We start from the raw sequence: 16,372 nt of genomic DNA on the forward strand, positions 1-16,372 counted from the left end.
ATCACTCACTACGAAAGCAAAAGACTTGGCAGACGATGCACCATCCCCCCAATGAAAAGCAGGGGTGTCACTAGCACGTTAAGAGACCATACAGTAAGTGTCAGGGGCCCGAGACTGTTCAACTGCCTCCCAGCACACATAAGGGGGATTACCAACAGACCCCTGGCAGTCTTCAAGCTAGCACTGGACAAGCACCTAAAGTCAGTTCCTGATCAGCCGGGCTGTGGCTCATACGTTGGTTTGCGTGCAGCCAGCAGCAACAGCCTGGTTGATCAGGCTCTGATCCACCAGGAGGCCTGGTCACAGACCGGGCCGCGGGGGCGTTGACCCCCGGAACTCTCTCCAGGTAAACACAAATTTTCGCTTGCCTTATTCGGCAAGAAGAGCGTTGCTATTTAAGCCAAAATCGCGTGTTATCTATTCGGTCATTTAGCAAGACTTCATTTAAAATTAAGTTCTTTCTAAAATTTTCTCTTATGTATTTAAAGATATATTTTTTCATATACATGTAATCATCAACAAACACAGTGAGACATTTTTTTCGTTAGATTCAGAATGCTTTTTTTTTTTTTTTTCGAAATAATTGTATACGCAAATTTTCGCTAACGTTAGAACTGGACAAGATTCTAATGCTCTTATTTATTCATGTGAGAGATTTTAATCATCCAATGGATTTTTAAAAGGTTGAGAAAGTTGTATCCATGGTCGACAGGAATATAATAGACTCGTTACATAAAAAGCAGTTTTGAAAATAATATTTTTTTTCGTTTGTATAAATTGGATTCATTTATAATTAATAAAATTTGGGAAGAGTTTAATGATACATTGGACAAGTAAAAAATCATAATGTTTGGGTAGAGTATCAGGTGTGTTTCACTGAGTCGGGTGTTGTGACGCGACTGTGAGGTGTAGTCTTGTTGTGGTGACGTGAGTGTGAGGTGTGGAATTTCCCCTTTATATGTCTTCCTGTTGATGGTTTGTTTTTTATAGTTCCTTGATAATGTGAGAAGTCACGAAAGCGCTTGGAATTTTGCTATTTTTTCAATGGTTGTTTTGCATATTGTGATATCACCTGTTTATTGTGATCTTATATATTGTTTGATGTAGATGGATGAATTGAATAAAGAATTTTCTTGACGTACATGGAGAATTATGAAAGTTCAATAGTGTATTCGTAATGTTGGCAGCCCTGTGTGCGCGCCAAGAGACGTCATAACGTCATGTTATTGTCAGTCACGTGGTGCTGGTGTGCGTGTTTTCGCGGGAAAAGGAGTCACGCCCACTTTACTGACTAATTTATTGATGGAGTAATGCCTTGGGGCTCCCCCTACTGCCAGGCACATTCATGTAAGGTAATTAAATTCGCTTGTATGCTTGCGCGAGCGCACACACAAACACATACAAGCGGCTTATTAAGAGGCGGGGCCAGGAGCTAGGACTCGACTCCTGCACCCATAAACAGGTGAGTACAGGAACGCTCACGCTCACGTTGAGAGGGAGGTCATTAATAAGAGTACCACATGGAAGGGATACCAGGAAGAGTACCACTTGGGTGGGACGCCAGGAAGGGTAACATCTGAGAGGAAGGTCAAGAAGAACACCATCTGAGAGGGAGGTCAGCAAGAGTAACGCATGAGAGGTAGGTTAGGATCACCATACGAGAGGGAGGCTGTGTGAAAGCTGGGAAATGCCTTTTTTCGACTTCAAACCTTTAGCGCTGGTGGGTCGCAAAACTCCAGGCCAGTGAGTAAGCCACTGGAGTTTAACGACTCACTTGCCATGGGTTCTAACCCCACCTGTATCGTGGTTTAATGCTGCTGTGTTTTGTTCAGCGGAAAGTTCGCATGGGTGTTTGTGTGTGTGTGTACTCACCTAATTGTGGTTGCAGGGGTCGAGTTATAGCTCCTGGCCCCGCCTCTTCACTGGTCGCTACTAGGTCCATTCTTTCCCTGCTCCATGAGCTTTATCATACCTTTTCTTAAAGCTATGTATAGATCCTGCCTCCACTACATCACTCTTCAGACTGTTCCACTTCCTGATAACTATGACCGAAGAAGTACTTCCTAGCATTCCTGTGACTCATATGAATGTTCATCTTTCAGTTGTTGCTGTATCGTCACATCTTTGAAACATTCTGTCCCTATCCACCCTGTCATTTCCTCTCAGCATTTTATATGTCGTTATCATGTCCCTCCTATTCCTCCCGTCCTCCACTGTTGCCAGGTTGGGTTCCCTTAACCTCTCCTTGTAGGACAAACCTCTCGGCTCCGAGACGAGGCTTGCTGAAACCTTCGCACTTTCTCTAATTTCTTGACGTGTTTGATGAGGTGTGGGTTCCAAACTGGTGCTGCATACTTCAGTATGGGCCTGACGTACGCGGTGTACAGTGTCGTCAATGAATCCTTACTTAGATGTCGAAACGCTATTCCCAGGTTTACCAGGCGCCTCTATGCTGCAGCAGTTATTTGCCTGATGCGCGCCTCAGAAGTGCTCGGTATGATGTTCGCCTCAAGATCCTTTTCCTTGAGTGAGTTTTGCAGCCTTTGGCCTCCTAGGCTGTACTCCGTCTGGGGGTCTTCTTTGTCCTTCTCCAAGCTTCATAGCTTTTCACTTGCTGGGGTTAAACTTTGGGAGCCATTTGTTGGACCAGGTTTACAACCTGTCCAGATCCCCTTGTAGGCTTACCTGATCCTCGTCTGCCTGTAGTTTCCTCATTAGCTTCACATCGTTTGCGAACAGCGACACCTCAGAATGTATCCCTTTCGTCATTCATTCGCATATAAAAGTAACAGCACCAGACTTAGGACTGACCCTTGTGGAACCCCACTCGACACATGCACCCACTCTAACACCTCGTCTCGTAACGATACGTTGTTTCCTTCCTGTCAGGTATTTCCTGATCCATTGCCGTACTTTTCCTCCTTTTCCTGCTTACTCCTCTAACTTTTCAACCAGTTCATACAGAAATAACCCGCACCACTTTACTCCTGATAATCCTCTCCATAACTTTACATACTATGCATGTCAACAACACTGGCCTGTAATTTAGTGCAGTGTGTCCATCTCCTTTCTTAAAAAATTGGGACTACATTTACTCTCTTCCACACCTCAGGCAGTTGCCCTGTTTCGAAAGATTTATTGAAGATTGTTTGTAGTGGCATACACAGTGCATGTTTCCTCTCTCAGGACCCAAGGAGAGAGATTATCTGGGCCTACCGCCTTCGAGGTATCTAGTCCCCCTAGCAGTTTCTTCACCTCCTCCTCGATTGCATGCAATGTGTCCAGCACTTGCTGGTGCACCTTACTACCTCGGTTTGCTGGAAGCCTCTCTGTCTCCACTGTGAATACCTCCCTGAATTGCGAGCTGAGCAATTCATACTTCTTGGTCGTTCCGTGTGAGCTCCCCTCCTTCCTTCCTCATCCTGATTACCTGGTCCTTGACTGGTGTTTTCCTCCTGATGTGGCTGTATAACAACTTTGGATCAGATTTGGCTTCTGATGCTATGTCATTCTTGTATTGATGCTGGGCTTCTCTCCTTATCCATTCATATTCATTTCTGACTCTTCGGCTCAACTTCCTGTTTTCCTTGGGCCCTTTGCCTTCTATGCTTTTTCCATATTCTAGCACACTTGGCTTTGGCCTCTTCACACCTCCTGGTAAACCATGGGCTCACTCTGGTTTTCCTGTTTTTGTTTTTTTTTTTGCCCCTTGGTATGAGCTTCTCTATTGCCTCCCTTCACTATGTGGTCATGTGCTCCATCATTTCATTTACTGTCTTCCCCTCTAGCTCACTTACCTACTGCATCCCATATAGGAATTGCCTTATACTTGTGTAGTCCCATATTTTGAAGTTTGGCTTTTCCTGTCCTTCTCGTACTGCTTCATTTTCCATTGTTAACTATTATTTATTCGAAACTCAGGACCACATGATCGCTAGCGCTGAGGGGCCTTTCGTGTGTGATATCCCCTATTTCTGAACTGTTCAAAACGAATACACGGTCCAGCCTTTCTGGTTTATTGTCTCTTCTCTCTCTCTGGTTGTGTCCCTAACATGTTGGTGCCTGGAGAGAGAAGTTTTCCAGTGCCGCCTTCAGCATCTTGGCTTCCCACGTCTCTGGTCGCCCGTGTGGCTCCAGATGTGTATACTCACCTAACTGTATGCACCCAATTGTGGTTGCAGGGGTCGATTAGTAGCTCCTGGCCCCACCTCTTCATTGGTCGCTACTAGGTCACTCCCTGCTTCATGAGCTTTATCATACCTCTTCTGTGTGTGTATGTGTGTGTGTATGTGTGTGTATGTGTGTGTGTGTGTGTGTGTGTGTGTGTGTGTGTGTGTGTGTGTGTGTGTGTGTGTGTGTGTGTGTGTGTGTGTGCGTGCGTGCGTATATGTGTTCACAATGCAGGAGTGGGGTTTGGGCAGATCAGAGCTAAGTATAGCCCTGATGTTTCTGTTGCCGGATACTAGTGCTGCTATACACGCCTCCTTCATGATGCCCACATACACCCGCTGTACATCCTCCCCCACACACACTCTCTCTGCACCTTCCCCCCCCCCCCCGCCTCCACATACAATGCACTACCAACATACAGCTGCAGATGTATGAGTAACCCTGAAGAGACTGCTCACACATGCACTTTTCTATTTACACGGACAGGTTACTCCTGTCAACAAGCATTTCTCTGGCTGACGTTGCATTTGTACCAGCATTACATTTTAGGGTTCCTTCATAATAAATGTAGCTTATTCATAGTAGTGATGCTCTCTTAGTTCGTGTTTAATACCCTCTCCATTTACAGTTTTTTAACATTTTTGTTTATCCACAGAACCAGTGTGCTGACATGGTTAAAATTCGCTAAGTATTCAAGATATCCACACACTCAGTGTTTTCGTTTAGGGTTACGGAGGATACCGATGCTCTCACTTGCGCCTTCAGTCCTTGTGCTACTTTCCTGCCTCAGAATGTTTCGTACCCTTGGTGTTAAAATTACGGTTTCTGTTGATGGTACCCCTCCTATTATTTATTCATGCCGCTTTCTTTCAAATTTGATGTATGCATAGCAGAATTTAAATATTCTCAAGTGTTTAATTAAGATACTTATAAACATTCCTTGGCATCGTTGGAGCCTCCAATAAGTAGACAAACAAACAAACAGACAAAAAAATAGACTTTGGTGGTAACTGCTAGACATGACTGGGTACAAAGTTGGGTAAGGTCATGTATCCTCTTTCAACTAGCAAACTCTTACTTTTTTTGGAGGAAAAGAAATATATTTTGAAGGGACTATGAATGTTTTTATATATATTGTGTATAGTAATTTATATTCTTGTTTGCATTCTTAGGTATTGCCTTTATTATGTTTCAAAATTAATTGAAGCAAACACATGTAAAACGCCATGTAACCACAGTGTGTTGTCTCAAATTTTGATAATACAAAATAAACTGATCAGTTTAAATATAAAACCGAGTATTTTGTTATTATAGCAGCAACAGACTTTATGGTGAACTATTTAATTCAGACATTATATTTTACAACAGTTAAAGAGTTGAGAGAGAACAAGCTACCAGTATATAATTTTTGGGTTAGTGGTTCAGTGTTGGGAAGAGTATGTTGCGTCCTTGTATGACTTGGGTGTTGCGTCCTTGTATGACTTGGGTGTTGCGTCCTTGTATGACTTGGGTGTTGCGTCCTTGTATGACTTGGGTGTTGCGTCCTTGTATGACTTGGGTGTTGCGTCCTTGTATGACTTGGTTGTTGCGTCCTTGTATGACTTGGTTGTTGCGTCCTTGTATGACTTGGGTGTTGCGTCCTTGTATGACTTGGGTGTTGCGTCCTTGTATGACTTGGGTGTTGCGTCCTTGTATGACTTGGGTGTTGCGTCCTTGTATGACTTGGGTGTTGCGTCCTTGTATGACTTGGTTGTTGCGTCCTTGTATGACTTGGGTGTTGCGTCTTTGTATGACTTGGGTGTTGCGTCCTTGTATGACTTGGGTGTTGCGTCCTTGTATGACTTGGGTGTTGCCTCCTTGTATGACTTGGTTGTTGCGTCCTTGTATGACTTGGGTGTTGCGTCCTTGTATGACTTGGGTGTTGCGTCCTTGTATGACTTGGGTGTTGCCTCCTTGTATGACTTGGGTGTTGCCTCCTTGTATGACTTGGGTGTTGCCTCCTTGTATGACTTGGGTGTTGCGTCCTTGTATGACTTGGGTGTTGCGTCCTTGTATGACTTGGGTGTTGCCTCCTTGTATGACTTGGTTGTTGCGTCCTTGTATGACTTGGGTGTTGCCTCCTTGTATGACTTGGGTGTTGCCTCCTTGTATGACTTGGGTGTTGCCTCCTTGTATGACTTGGGTGTTGCGTCCTTGTATGACTTGGTTGTTGCGTCCTTGTATGACTTGGGTGTTGCGTCCTTGTATGACTTGGGTGTTGCGTCCTTGTATGACTCGGGTGTTGCCTCCTTGTATGACTTGGGTGTTGCCTCCTTGTATGACTTGGGTGTTGCGTCCTTGTATGACTTGGGTGTTGCCTCCTTGTATGACTTGGTTGTTGCGTCCTTGTATGACTTGGGTGTTGCCTCCTTGTATGACTTGGGTGTTGCCTCCTTGTATGACTTGGGTGTTGCCTCCTTGTATGACTTGGGTGTTGCGTCCTTGTATGACTTGGGTGTTGCCTCCTTGTATGACTTGGGTGTTGCGTCCTTGTATGACTTGGTTGTTCCAGATGACACAAGTTTCTCGTTGTTTTGATTGTCAATAAACTTATCTTTATATAGATTACAGAGGTTTATTTTTTAAAGTTCCGCCAGTGATTATACTGGTAAATTCAGCACAAATAAAAAACATTAAACTTCAGTATAGGTCAGTTCTGCTGTGTTTGTCAGACCAGCCGGGCTGTGGCTCGTACGTTGGATTGCGTGCAGCGAGCAGTAACAGCCTGGTTGATCAGGCTCTGATCCATCAGGAGGCCTGGTCACAGACCGGGCCGCGGGGGCGTTGACCCCCGGAACTCTCTCCAGGTAAACTTAGTGTCATTTACTCTTTAATACATTATCTTCTTCCTTTCTTGGATCACTCATAATTGCCTTCAGTTCTACAGGCTTCATATGACACCTTACGGATTTAGCCCCGCTCCATGAATATAATAATAATAATAATAATAATAATAATAATAATAATAATAATAATAATAATAATAAAACAGTTGCCTAATTTTCTCGTCAGAGAAATAGCAAACATCGAACTTAAGCTAAAGGAATCTTATAGGAGTCAGGAATCGCGGGAAGAACTAAAAGCCATAAATGAAATCGAAAGACACCCAAAGTATTTCTTCTCCTATGCCAAATCAAAGTCGAGAACAACATCCAGTATTGGGCCCCTACTTAAACAAGATGGGTCCTACACAGATGACAGCAAGGAAATGAGTGAGCTACTCAAGTCCCAATATGACTCAGTTTTTAGCAAGCCGCTAACCAGACTGAGAGTCGAAGATCAAAATTAATTTTTTTTATGAGAGAGCCACAGAATTTGGTTAACACAAGCCTATCCGATGTTATCCTGACGCCAAATGACTTCGAACAGGCGATAAATGACATGCCCATGCACTCTGCCCCAGGGCCAGACTCATGGAACTCCGTGTTCATCAAGAACTGCAAGAAGCCCTATCACGAGCCTTTTCCATCCTATGGAGAGGGAGCATGGACACGGGGGTCGTCCCACAGTTACTAAAAACAACAGACATAGCCCCACTCCACAAAGGGGGCAGTAAAGCAACAGCAAATAACTACAGACCGATAGCACTAACATCCCATATCATAAAAATCTTTGAAAGGGTCCTAAGAAGCAAGATCACCACCCATCTAGAAACCCATCAGTTACACAACCCAGGGCAACATGGGTTTAGAACAGGTCGCTCCTGTCTGTCTCAACTATTGGATCACTACGACAAGGTCCTAAATGCACTAGAAGACAAAAAGAATGCAGATGTAATATATACAGACTTTGCAAAAGCCTTCGACAAGTGTGACCATGGCATAATAGCGCACAAAATGCGTGCTAAAGGAATAACAGGAAAAGTCGGTCGATGGATCTATAATTTCCTCACTAACAGAACACAGAGAGTAGTCGTCAACAGAGTAAAGTCCGAGGCAGCTACGGTGAAAAGCTCTGTTCCACAAGGCACAGTACTCGCTCCCATCTTGTTCCTCATCCTCATATCCGACATAGACAAGGATGTCAGCCACAGCACCGTGTCTTCCTTTGCAGATGACACCCGAATCTGCATGACAGTGTCTTCCATTGTAGACACTGCAAGGCTCCAGGCGGACATCAACCAAATCTTTCAGTGGTCTGCAGAAAACAATATGAAGTTCAACGATGAGAAATTTCAATTACTCAGATATGGTAAACACGAGGAAATTAAATCTTCATCAGAGTACAAAACAAATTCTGGCCACAAAGTAGAGTGAAACACCAACGTCAAAGACCTGGGAGTGATCATGTCGGAGGATCTCACCTTCAAGGACCATAACATTGTATCAATCGCATCTGCTAGAAAAATGACAGGATGGATAATGAGAACCTTCAAAACTAGGGAGGCCAAGCTCACGATGACACTCTTCAGGTCACTTGTTCTATCTAGGCTGGAATATTGCTGCACACTAACAGCACCTTTCAAGGCAGGTGAAATTGCTGACCTAGAAAATGTACAGAGAACCTTCACGGCGCGCATAACGGAGATAAAACACCTCAATTACTGGGAGCGCTTGAGGTTCCTAAAACTGTATTCCCTGGAACGCAGGCGGGAGAGATACATGATTATATACACCTGGAAAATCCTAGAGGGACTAGTACCGAACTTGCACACGAAAATCTCTCACTACGAAAGCAAAAGACTTGGCAGACGATGCAACATCCCCCCAATGAAAAGCAGGGGTGTCACTAGCACGTTAAGAGACCATACAATAAGTATCAGGGGCCCGAGACTGTTCAACTGCCTCCCAGCACACATAAGGGGGATTACCAACAGACCCCTGGCAGTCTTCAAGCTGGCACTGGACAAGCACCTAAAGTCAGTTCCTGATCAGCCGGGCTGTGGCTCGTACGTTGGTTTGCGTGCAGCCAGCAGCAACAGCCTGGTTGATCAGGCGCTGATCCACCAGGATGCCTGGTCACAGACCGGGCCGCGGGGGCGTTGACCCCCGAAAACCTCTCCATGTATAACATATGTATGGATCAGATCAAAATATTTTATAAATTTACTGAGTTCCAAGTTATCGGTAGTATAAAATCCTTATATAATATCTACACATACAAATTTCATAATAAAATAATATAAAATCAATATAATTTTATAAATGTTTGATCCTTAATTAACCTTTCGGGGTACATGGGGACCTATCAGAATGCCCGAGGGGTACATGAGAACCTATCAGAATGCCCGTGGGGTACATGAGAACCTATCAGAATGCCCGTGGGGTACATGAGAACCTATCAGAATGCCCGAGGGGTACATGGGGACCTATCAGAATGCCCGTGGGGTACATGGGAACCTATCAGAATGCCCGAGGGGTACATGAGAACCTATCAGAATGCCCGTGGGGTACATGAGAACCTATCAGAATGCCCGAGGGGTACATGGGGACCTATCAGAATGCCCGTGGGGTACATGGGAACCTATCAGAATGCCTGAGGGGTACATGGGGACCTATCAGAATGCCCGTGGGGTACATGAGAACCTATCAGAATGCCCGTGGGGTACATGGGGACCTATCAGAATGCCCGAGGGGTACATGGGGACCTATCAGAATGCCCGAGGGGTACATGGGGACCTATCAGAATGCCCGAGGGGTACATGAGAACCTATCAGAATGCCCGTGGGGTACATGAGAACCTATCAGAATGCCCGAGGGGTACATGAGAACCTATCAGAATGCCCGAGGGGTACATGGGAACCTATCAGAATGCCCGAGGGGTACATGAGAACCTATCAGAATGCCCGAGGGGTACATGAGAACCTATCAGAATGCCCGTGGGGTACATGAGAACCTATCAGAATGCCCGAGGGGTACATGAGAACCTATCAGAATGCCCGAGGGGTACATGGGAACCTATCAGAATGCCCGAGGGGTACATGGGAACCTATCAGAATGCCCGAGGGGTACATGAGAACCTATCAGAATGCCCGAGGGGTACATGAGAACCTATCAGAATGCCCGTGGGGTACATGAGAACCTATCAGAATGCCCGTGGGGTACATGAGAACCTATCAGAATGCCCGTGGGGTACATGAGAACCTATCAGAATGCCCGTGGGGTACATGAGAACCTATCAGAATGCCCGTGGGGTACATGAGAACCTATCAGAATGCCCGTGGGGTACATGAGAACCTATCAGAATGCCCGAGGGGTACATGGGGACCTATCAGAATGCCCGAGGGGTACATGGGGACCTATCAGAATGCCCGAGGGGTACATGAGAACCTATCAGAATGCCCGTGGGGTACATGAGAACCTATCAGAATGCCCGTGGGGTACATGAGAACCTATCAGAATGCCCGAGGGGTACATGAGAACCTATCAGAATGCCCGAGGGGTACATGAGAACCTATCAGAATGCCCGAGGGGTACATGAGAACCTATCAGAATGCCCGAGGGGTACATGAGAACCTATCAGAATGCCCGAGGGGTACATGGGGACCTATCAGAATGCCCGAGGGGTACATGGGGACCTATCAGAATGCCCGAGGGGTACATGGGGACCTATCAGAATGCCCGAGGGGTACATGGGGACCTATCAGAATGCCCGAGGGGTACATGAGAACCTATCAGAATGCCCGAGGGGTACATGAGAACCTATCAGAATGCCCGAGGGGTACATGGGGACCTATCAGAATGCCCGGGGGTACATGGGAACCTATCAGAATGCCCGAGGGGTACATGAGAACCTATCAGAATGCCCGAGGGGTACATGAGAACCTATCAGAATGCCCGAGGGGTACATGAGAACCTATCAGAATGCCCGAGGGGTACATAAGAACCTATCAGAATGCCCGAGGGGTACATGAGAACCTATCATAATGCCCGGGGGGTACATGGGAACCTATCAGAATGCCCGAGGGGTACATGAGAACCTATCAGAATGCCCGAGGGGTACATGAGAACCTATCAGAATGCCCGGGGGGTACATGGGAACCTATCAGAATGTCCGAGGGGTACATGAGAACCTATCAGAATGCCCGAGGGGTACATGGGAACCTATCAGAATGCCCGAGGGGTACATGGGAACCTATCAGAATGCCCGAGGGGTACATGAGAACCTGTCAGAATGCCCGAGGGGTACTTGGGAACCTATCAGAATGCCCGAGGGGTACATGGGAACCTATCAGAATGCCCGAGGGGTACATGAGAACCTATCAGAATGCCCGAGGGGTACATGGGAACCTATCAGAATGCCCGAGGGGTACATGAGAACCTATCAGAATGCCCGAGGGGTACATGAGAACCTATCATAATGCCCGGCGGGTACATGGGAACCTATCAGAATGCCCGAGGGGTACATGAGAACCTATCAGAATGCCCGAGGGGTACATGAGAACCTATCAGAATGCCCGAGGGGTACATGGGAACCTATCAGAATGCCCGAGGGGTACATGGGAACCTATCAGAATGCCCGGGGGGTACATGGGAACCTATCAGAATGTCCGAGGGGTACATGAGAACCTATCAGAATGCCCGAGGGGTACATGGGAACCTATCAGAATGCCCGAGGGGTACATGGGAACCTATCAGAATGCCCGAGGGGTACATGAGAACCTATCAGAATGCCCGAGGGGTACTTGGGAACCTATCAGAATGCCCGAGGGGTACATGGGAACCTATCAGAATGCCCGAGGGGTACATGAGAACCTATCAGAATGCCCGAGGGGTACATGGGAACCTATCAGAATGCCCGAGGGGTACATGAGAACCTATCAGAATGCCCGTGGGGTACATGGGAACCTATCAGAATGCCCGAGGGGTACATGAGAACCTATCAGAATGCCCGAGGGGTACATGAGAACCTATCAGAATGCCCGTGGGGTACATGGGGACCTATCAGAATGCCCGTGGGGTACATGGGGACCTATCAGAATGCCCAAGGGATACAGAGGAACAAAAAAAGTTGGGAGCCCCTGATCTATTACATTCAAGCATATGATTGTACATTTAGAAAGCTGACATCGTTGAGAGATATCACTTCAGATAGTGCAGCGTAGTACAAAGATCGTTATGTAGATCAAATTGCAGCGCCCAACAATCAAAATTGAAAAATTCAGGCATTATCTCGGATCAAGTGGAAATGTTAGGCATGTTTGCTTACACCGAGTAGTAAGTGGTACCTGGGTGTTAGCTGAGTGTTGTGGGTGGCATCCTGGTAGAGAGGATCAGCGGACCCACAAAGGATATAAGCAGGTCTAATTGGCTTTTTGAGTTATCCCGGGTTAGTAATCCGAATAAATTCTTCGTCTTCTTCTTGGGTGTTCAGGTGCAAATTTATCATTTACTTGCGGTTCAATAACTTGGACTTGTTGGAATATGTGATAAATGAAAAATAAATTTTCTGTCTTTCTTCAAACATGTAACACTGCCGTGTTACTTCACATTGAATTTGAAATGTTCAAGTTTTAATTTGATAATTTTATTAAGTATGTTGGTTTTCATCAAATAACCGAAGAATGCCTCTTCTGAACGCCTACAAATTTTAAACTCTGGTGTATCTTACTCAGGAACGGTGTAGGGGCTAATTTGCTAATTTTATTGAGGAAATTAGGAATTAAATGCTGGTTTTCATGCAATAATTTATGAATGACTGTGCCATGCAAAGAGTACGTAACCTTTATTCGGAGCGTGTACACACCCTCATTGAAAGGCTATCTCCCCCAACCAGCGAAGCAGTACTAAGGGTCGAACGATGGGGCCCCATCGTTCGATCAGTACCCAGGTTCAGCCATTGAGAAGATGGTTCTGGCAATTGCAGAGGTGTTGTGGGCACCACCCGCCTGTCTGCCCTTGTCATTTCCATACTAGAGCTGGTTGAGCACGGTTGTCCATTCTGTCTCCAGGCTGTGTCTTGGCCTTGCCTAAACCGTGTTGTACACATATATTTACCAACTGTATAAAGTGTACATAGTTGAAAATATTCACATTGTTCTTGGTGAAGGAAAATATATTTCACAGTCATTCAGTTTGTTTTGCTCCTTGCTCCCATTTACACCCAGGATAACAGGCCTTATTGTCCCTGGGTTGTAATAATGACTAATCCAATCGACTTCAAACCGTCAGCGCAGATGCTTTGAGAATACAACTTCTGAGTGGCTTAATGGGAACACTGTCATATTTAAAGATATTGGTTTCTGGGCTATAACTAGAAAATGTCTTTTCTGATTTGTTTTAAACTTTCAAGGCTGGTGTATATTTCTTAGTGGAAGGTTCGAATTGGGGTGTTGCTACACAGGTGTTAATTTACCATTTTTGTTGAAGAAATTGAACATCTCTTCTGATTGGGTTCAACCTGTAATAAAGTTTGATAGCAGTAACGACGGCAAATTCCCAAAATTTAGTAAAACAATAGAAAAAGTACCTAAATCACTAATGTAATTTATTTTGTGGAAGGTTATACCAAATATATTTTGGGGGTTACTGGGGCGGATGGATGCTGGTGGCATGTTTAATCTCATTAATGTTAAATGTGACAATATTTTACAGCAAACTTTAGTTTGTGTAGATGAATAAGACAGTGCAACACTTGGATGTTTTTAATGTGAAGACGTTTCTCCAACCATTGGCTTTATCAGTCTAAGACAGAATAAACTGAAAGATGTGAGGAGATAATTTGAGGTGGTCAGTCTTGATAACTGGTATCTGCATGTCAATTTTGTGAACCATTATTATAATAATACGTTTGTATAAATGGTTTTAAATATATCCGATTAATCATAGTAATCATTAACAGTATCATTATTATCATATCCTATTTCACTTCCCTTCCGTTCTAAGAGAAGATTGTTTCATTTAATTCCAGTTTCTACGAGTACCCGAAGCTTGCTGAGGACCTCATCAACACGTACACCAGCTCCTCGCATATGCTTATATCTTTTTCAGTAGGTGAGTAGTGTGTGTGCTCACCTATTTGTGGTTGCAGGAGTCGAGTCATAGCTCCTGGCCTCGCCTCTTGCTGGTCGCTATTAGGTCCACACACTCTCTGCTCCATAAGCTTTATCGTGTGTGTGTGTGCACTCACCTAATTGTGGTTGCAAGGGTCGATTCATAGCTCCTGGCCCCGCCTCTTCACTGGTCGCTACTATGTTCACTCTCTCCCTGCTCCATGAGCTTTATCATGCCTCTTCTTAAAACTATGTATGGATCCTGCCTTCACTACATCACTCTCCAGACTATTCCACTTCCTGACATTTCTATGACTGAAGAAATACTTCCTAACATCCCTGTGACTCATCTGAGTTTTTAACTTCCAGTTGTGACCTCTTGTTGCTGTGTCCCATCTCTGGAGTGTGTGTGTGTGTGTGTGTGTGTGTGTGTACTCATCTAATTGTGGTTACAGAAGTCGATTCACAGCTCCTGGACTCGCGTGTGTGTGTCTCTTGGTTGTATCATGTTAAATGATTGGAACTAGAACGTCAGTGTGTATCGTGTCACCATTGATTACAGATGAAGTTTCTCTTCTGGCATCCCATACTAGGGAAACATTTAAACGTGTCGAATGGAATTTTTGGCAAGCTGTGGAGAGGAAAAGTCTGGATAGACAGAAATATTCCTCTTCTAACTATTTTTTTTTATTTTCAGTATTTTGACCATTATTTTTACGAGACATTTACTGCCATTTCAAACAGCCTTGCATTATTGTTATTATTATTATTATAATCAAAACTAGGCACTAAAAACCAGCCTTACACATCAGTTTCTTGGACGTTAACATTTCCCAGAAATGCATCACAGTTGTGCACATGACTGTATGATAATATGAAGAGTTCATTAAAATTTATAAAATTATATATTTTTACTGTTAATTAATCTTAATTTTAATTGGAAAAAATTGAAAATTTCTGAGAATTCTTGAAAAAAAAACGTTAAATTATTGCATAAAACTTATTAAAATTACTGTATATGCGAAGTATTAAAGTTAGAAATATATGGATACTGGTAAACTTGGGCGTCTGGAAGTTCTTCATGCAGTTTACCCCTCAAGGAAGGTTCCTTGATGTTGGTGAGGGGCTCTTGATTTAGGGAATTGGATCTGTGCTCCAGTTCCCCGAATTAAGCCTGAATGCCTTCCACATTGTATAATCCTCCGGGTTTAGCGCTTCCCCCTTGATTATAATAATAATAATAATTCATGCAGTTTAAAAAAACACATAATCATTACTTTATGTACACTGACTTCACTTTCTCTTTCCTGCATATCCGGCAGACAGGAAGGCCGGATATTAACATCTGGTGTTATCTACTCCTACTGTGTCCTCTTACTGGTAATGACAGTATATTAATATATAATACTGCTATGTCATTTTCCGTATCTTGATTTTTATCTCCATAATTTATATTAGATGCTTATGCACGAGATGCAGCCTAGTGTTATGTGCATCCCATACTAATTTACACTTGATAAATTATACTAGGCAGTATAGACCTTTAATAAATAGACCTTTAATAAGTAGACCTTTAATAAATACTAAGGGTTTGTTGCATGTTAATATTAAATATTAGTATTGTTTGAGCCGCAGATCTAAATAATGAGGTTGATGATTGTAATTATTATAATCATGGGGAGCGCTAAACCCGTAGGGTTATACAGCGCATGTGGGGGAGGGGGTGGAAGGTATTCAGGCTCAGTGCAGGGAACCGGAGCACAGATCCAATTCCGTAGATCAAGAGCCCCTCACCAGCGTCAAGGAACCTCCCTTGAGGGGTCAAGAATAGTGAAGATGAACGTGTACTGGTTTGAAATACTTGCCATTGTTAAATCCATTTGGAAGCGCTAAGTTCAAAGAGGTCATACAACGCCAAGGGAATAGAAGATAATCATATTTGATCTAAGGACTGGAAGGGTGGCTTCGGTTCCTTGCATCAAGAGCTCCTCACTAGAGTCAAGGTACTCCATCCCTCTTCCTGCCGTGTAGTGGTAAGTTAATTGAGGGATGTAATGTTTTACCTCTTTTATTTCCACACGAACCAATTCGAGCTTATAAAAATGCACGAAGGGTAATTTGTCAACTAATACTCGCTCGAATTTGAGAACGGGATGAATATACACCAAGAAGTCAGTCTCGTGGACTGGTATACGTATGCACTAGTGAATATATTTACCATTAGGTGAACAA

The 16,372-nt window shown here is 44.3% G+C and overlaps 1 protein-coding gene across 1 annotated transcript in view; it reads left to right on the forward strand.

The window, feature by feature from the left end:
• Positions 1 to 16,372, forward strand: part of LOC128685109 (TLC domain-containing protein 2) — a 65,065-nt gene that overhangs the window by 24,919 nt on the left and 23,774 nt on the right. The window contains exon 2 of the mRNA XM_053771629.2: positions 14,059 to 14,141. Within this exon, the coding sequence (XP_053627604.1) occupies positions 14,059 to 14,141 (83 nt within the window). The remainder of the gene's footprint in view (positions 1 to 14,058; positions 14,142 to 16,372) is intronic.

This window comes from Cherax quadricarinatus, chromosome 5 (genome assembly GCF_038502225.1).
Source record: "Cherax quadricarinatus isolate ZL_2023a chromosome 5, ASM3850222v1, whole genome shotgun sequence".
NCBI classification, from domain to species: domain Eukaryota; kingdom Metazoa; phylum Arthropoda; class Malacostraca; order Decapoda; family Parastacidae; genus Cherax; species Cherax quadricarinatus.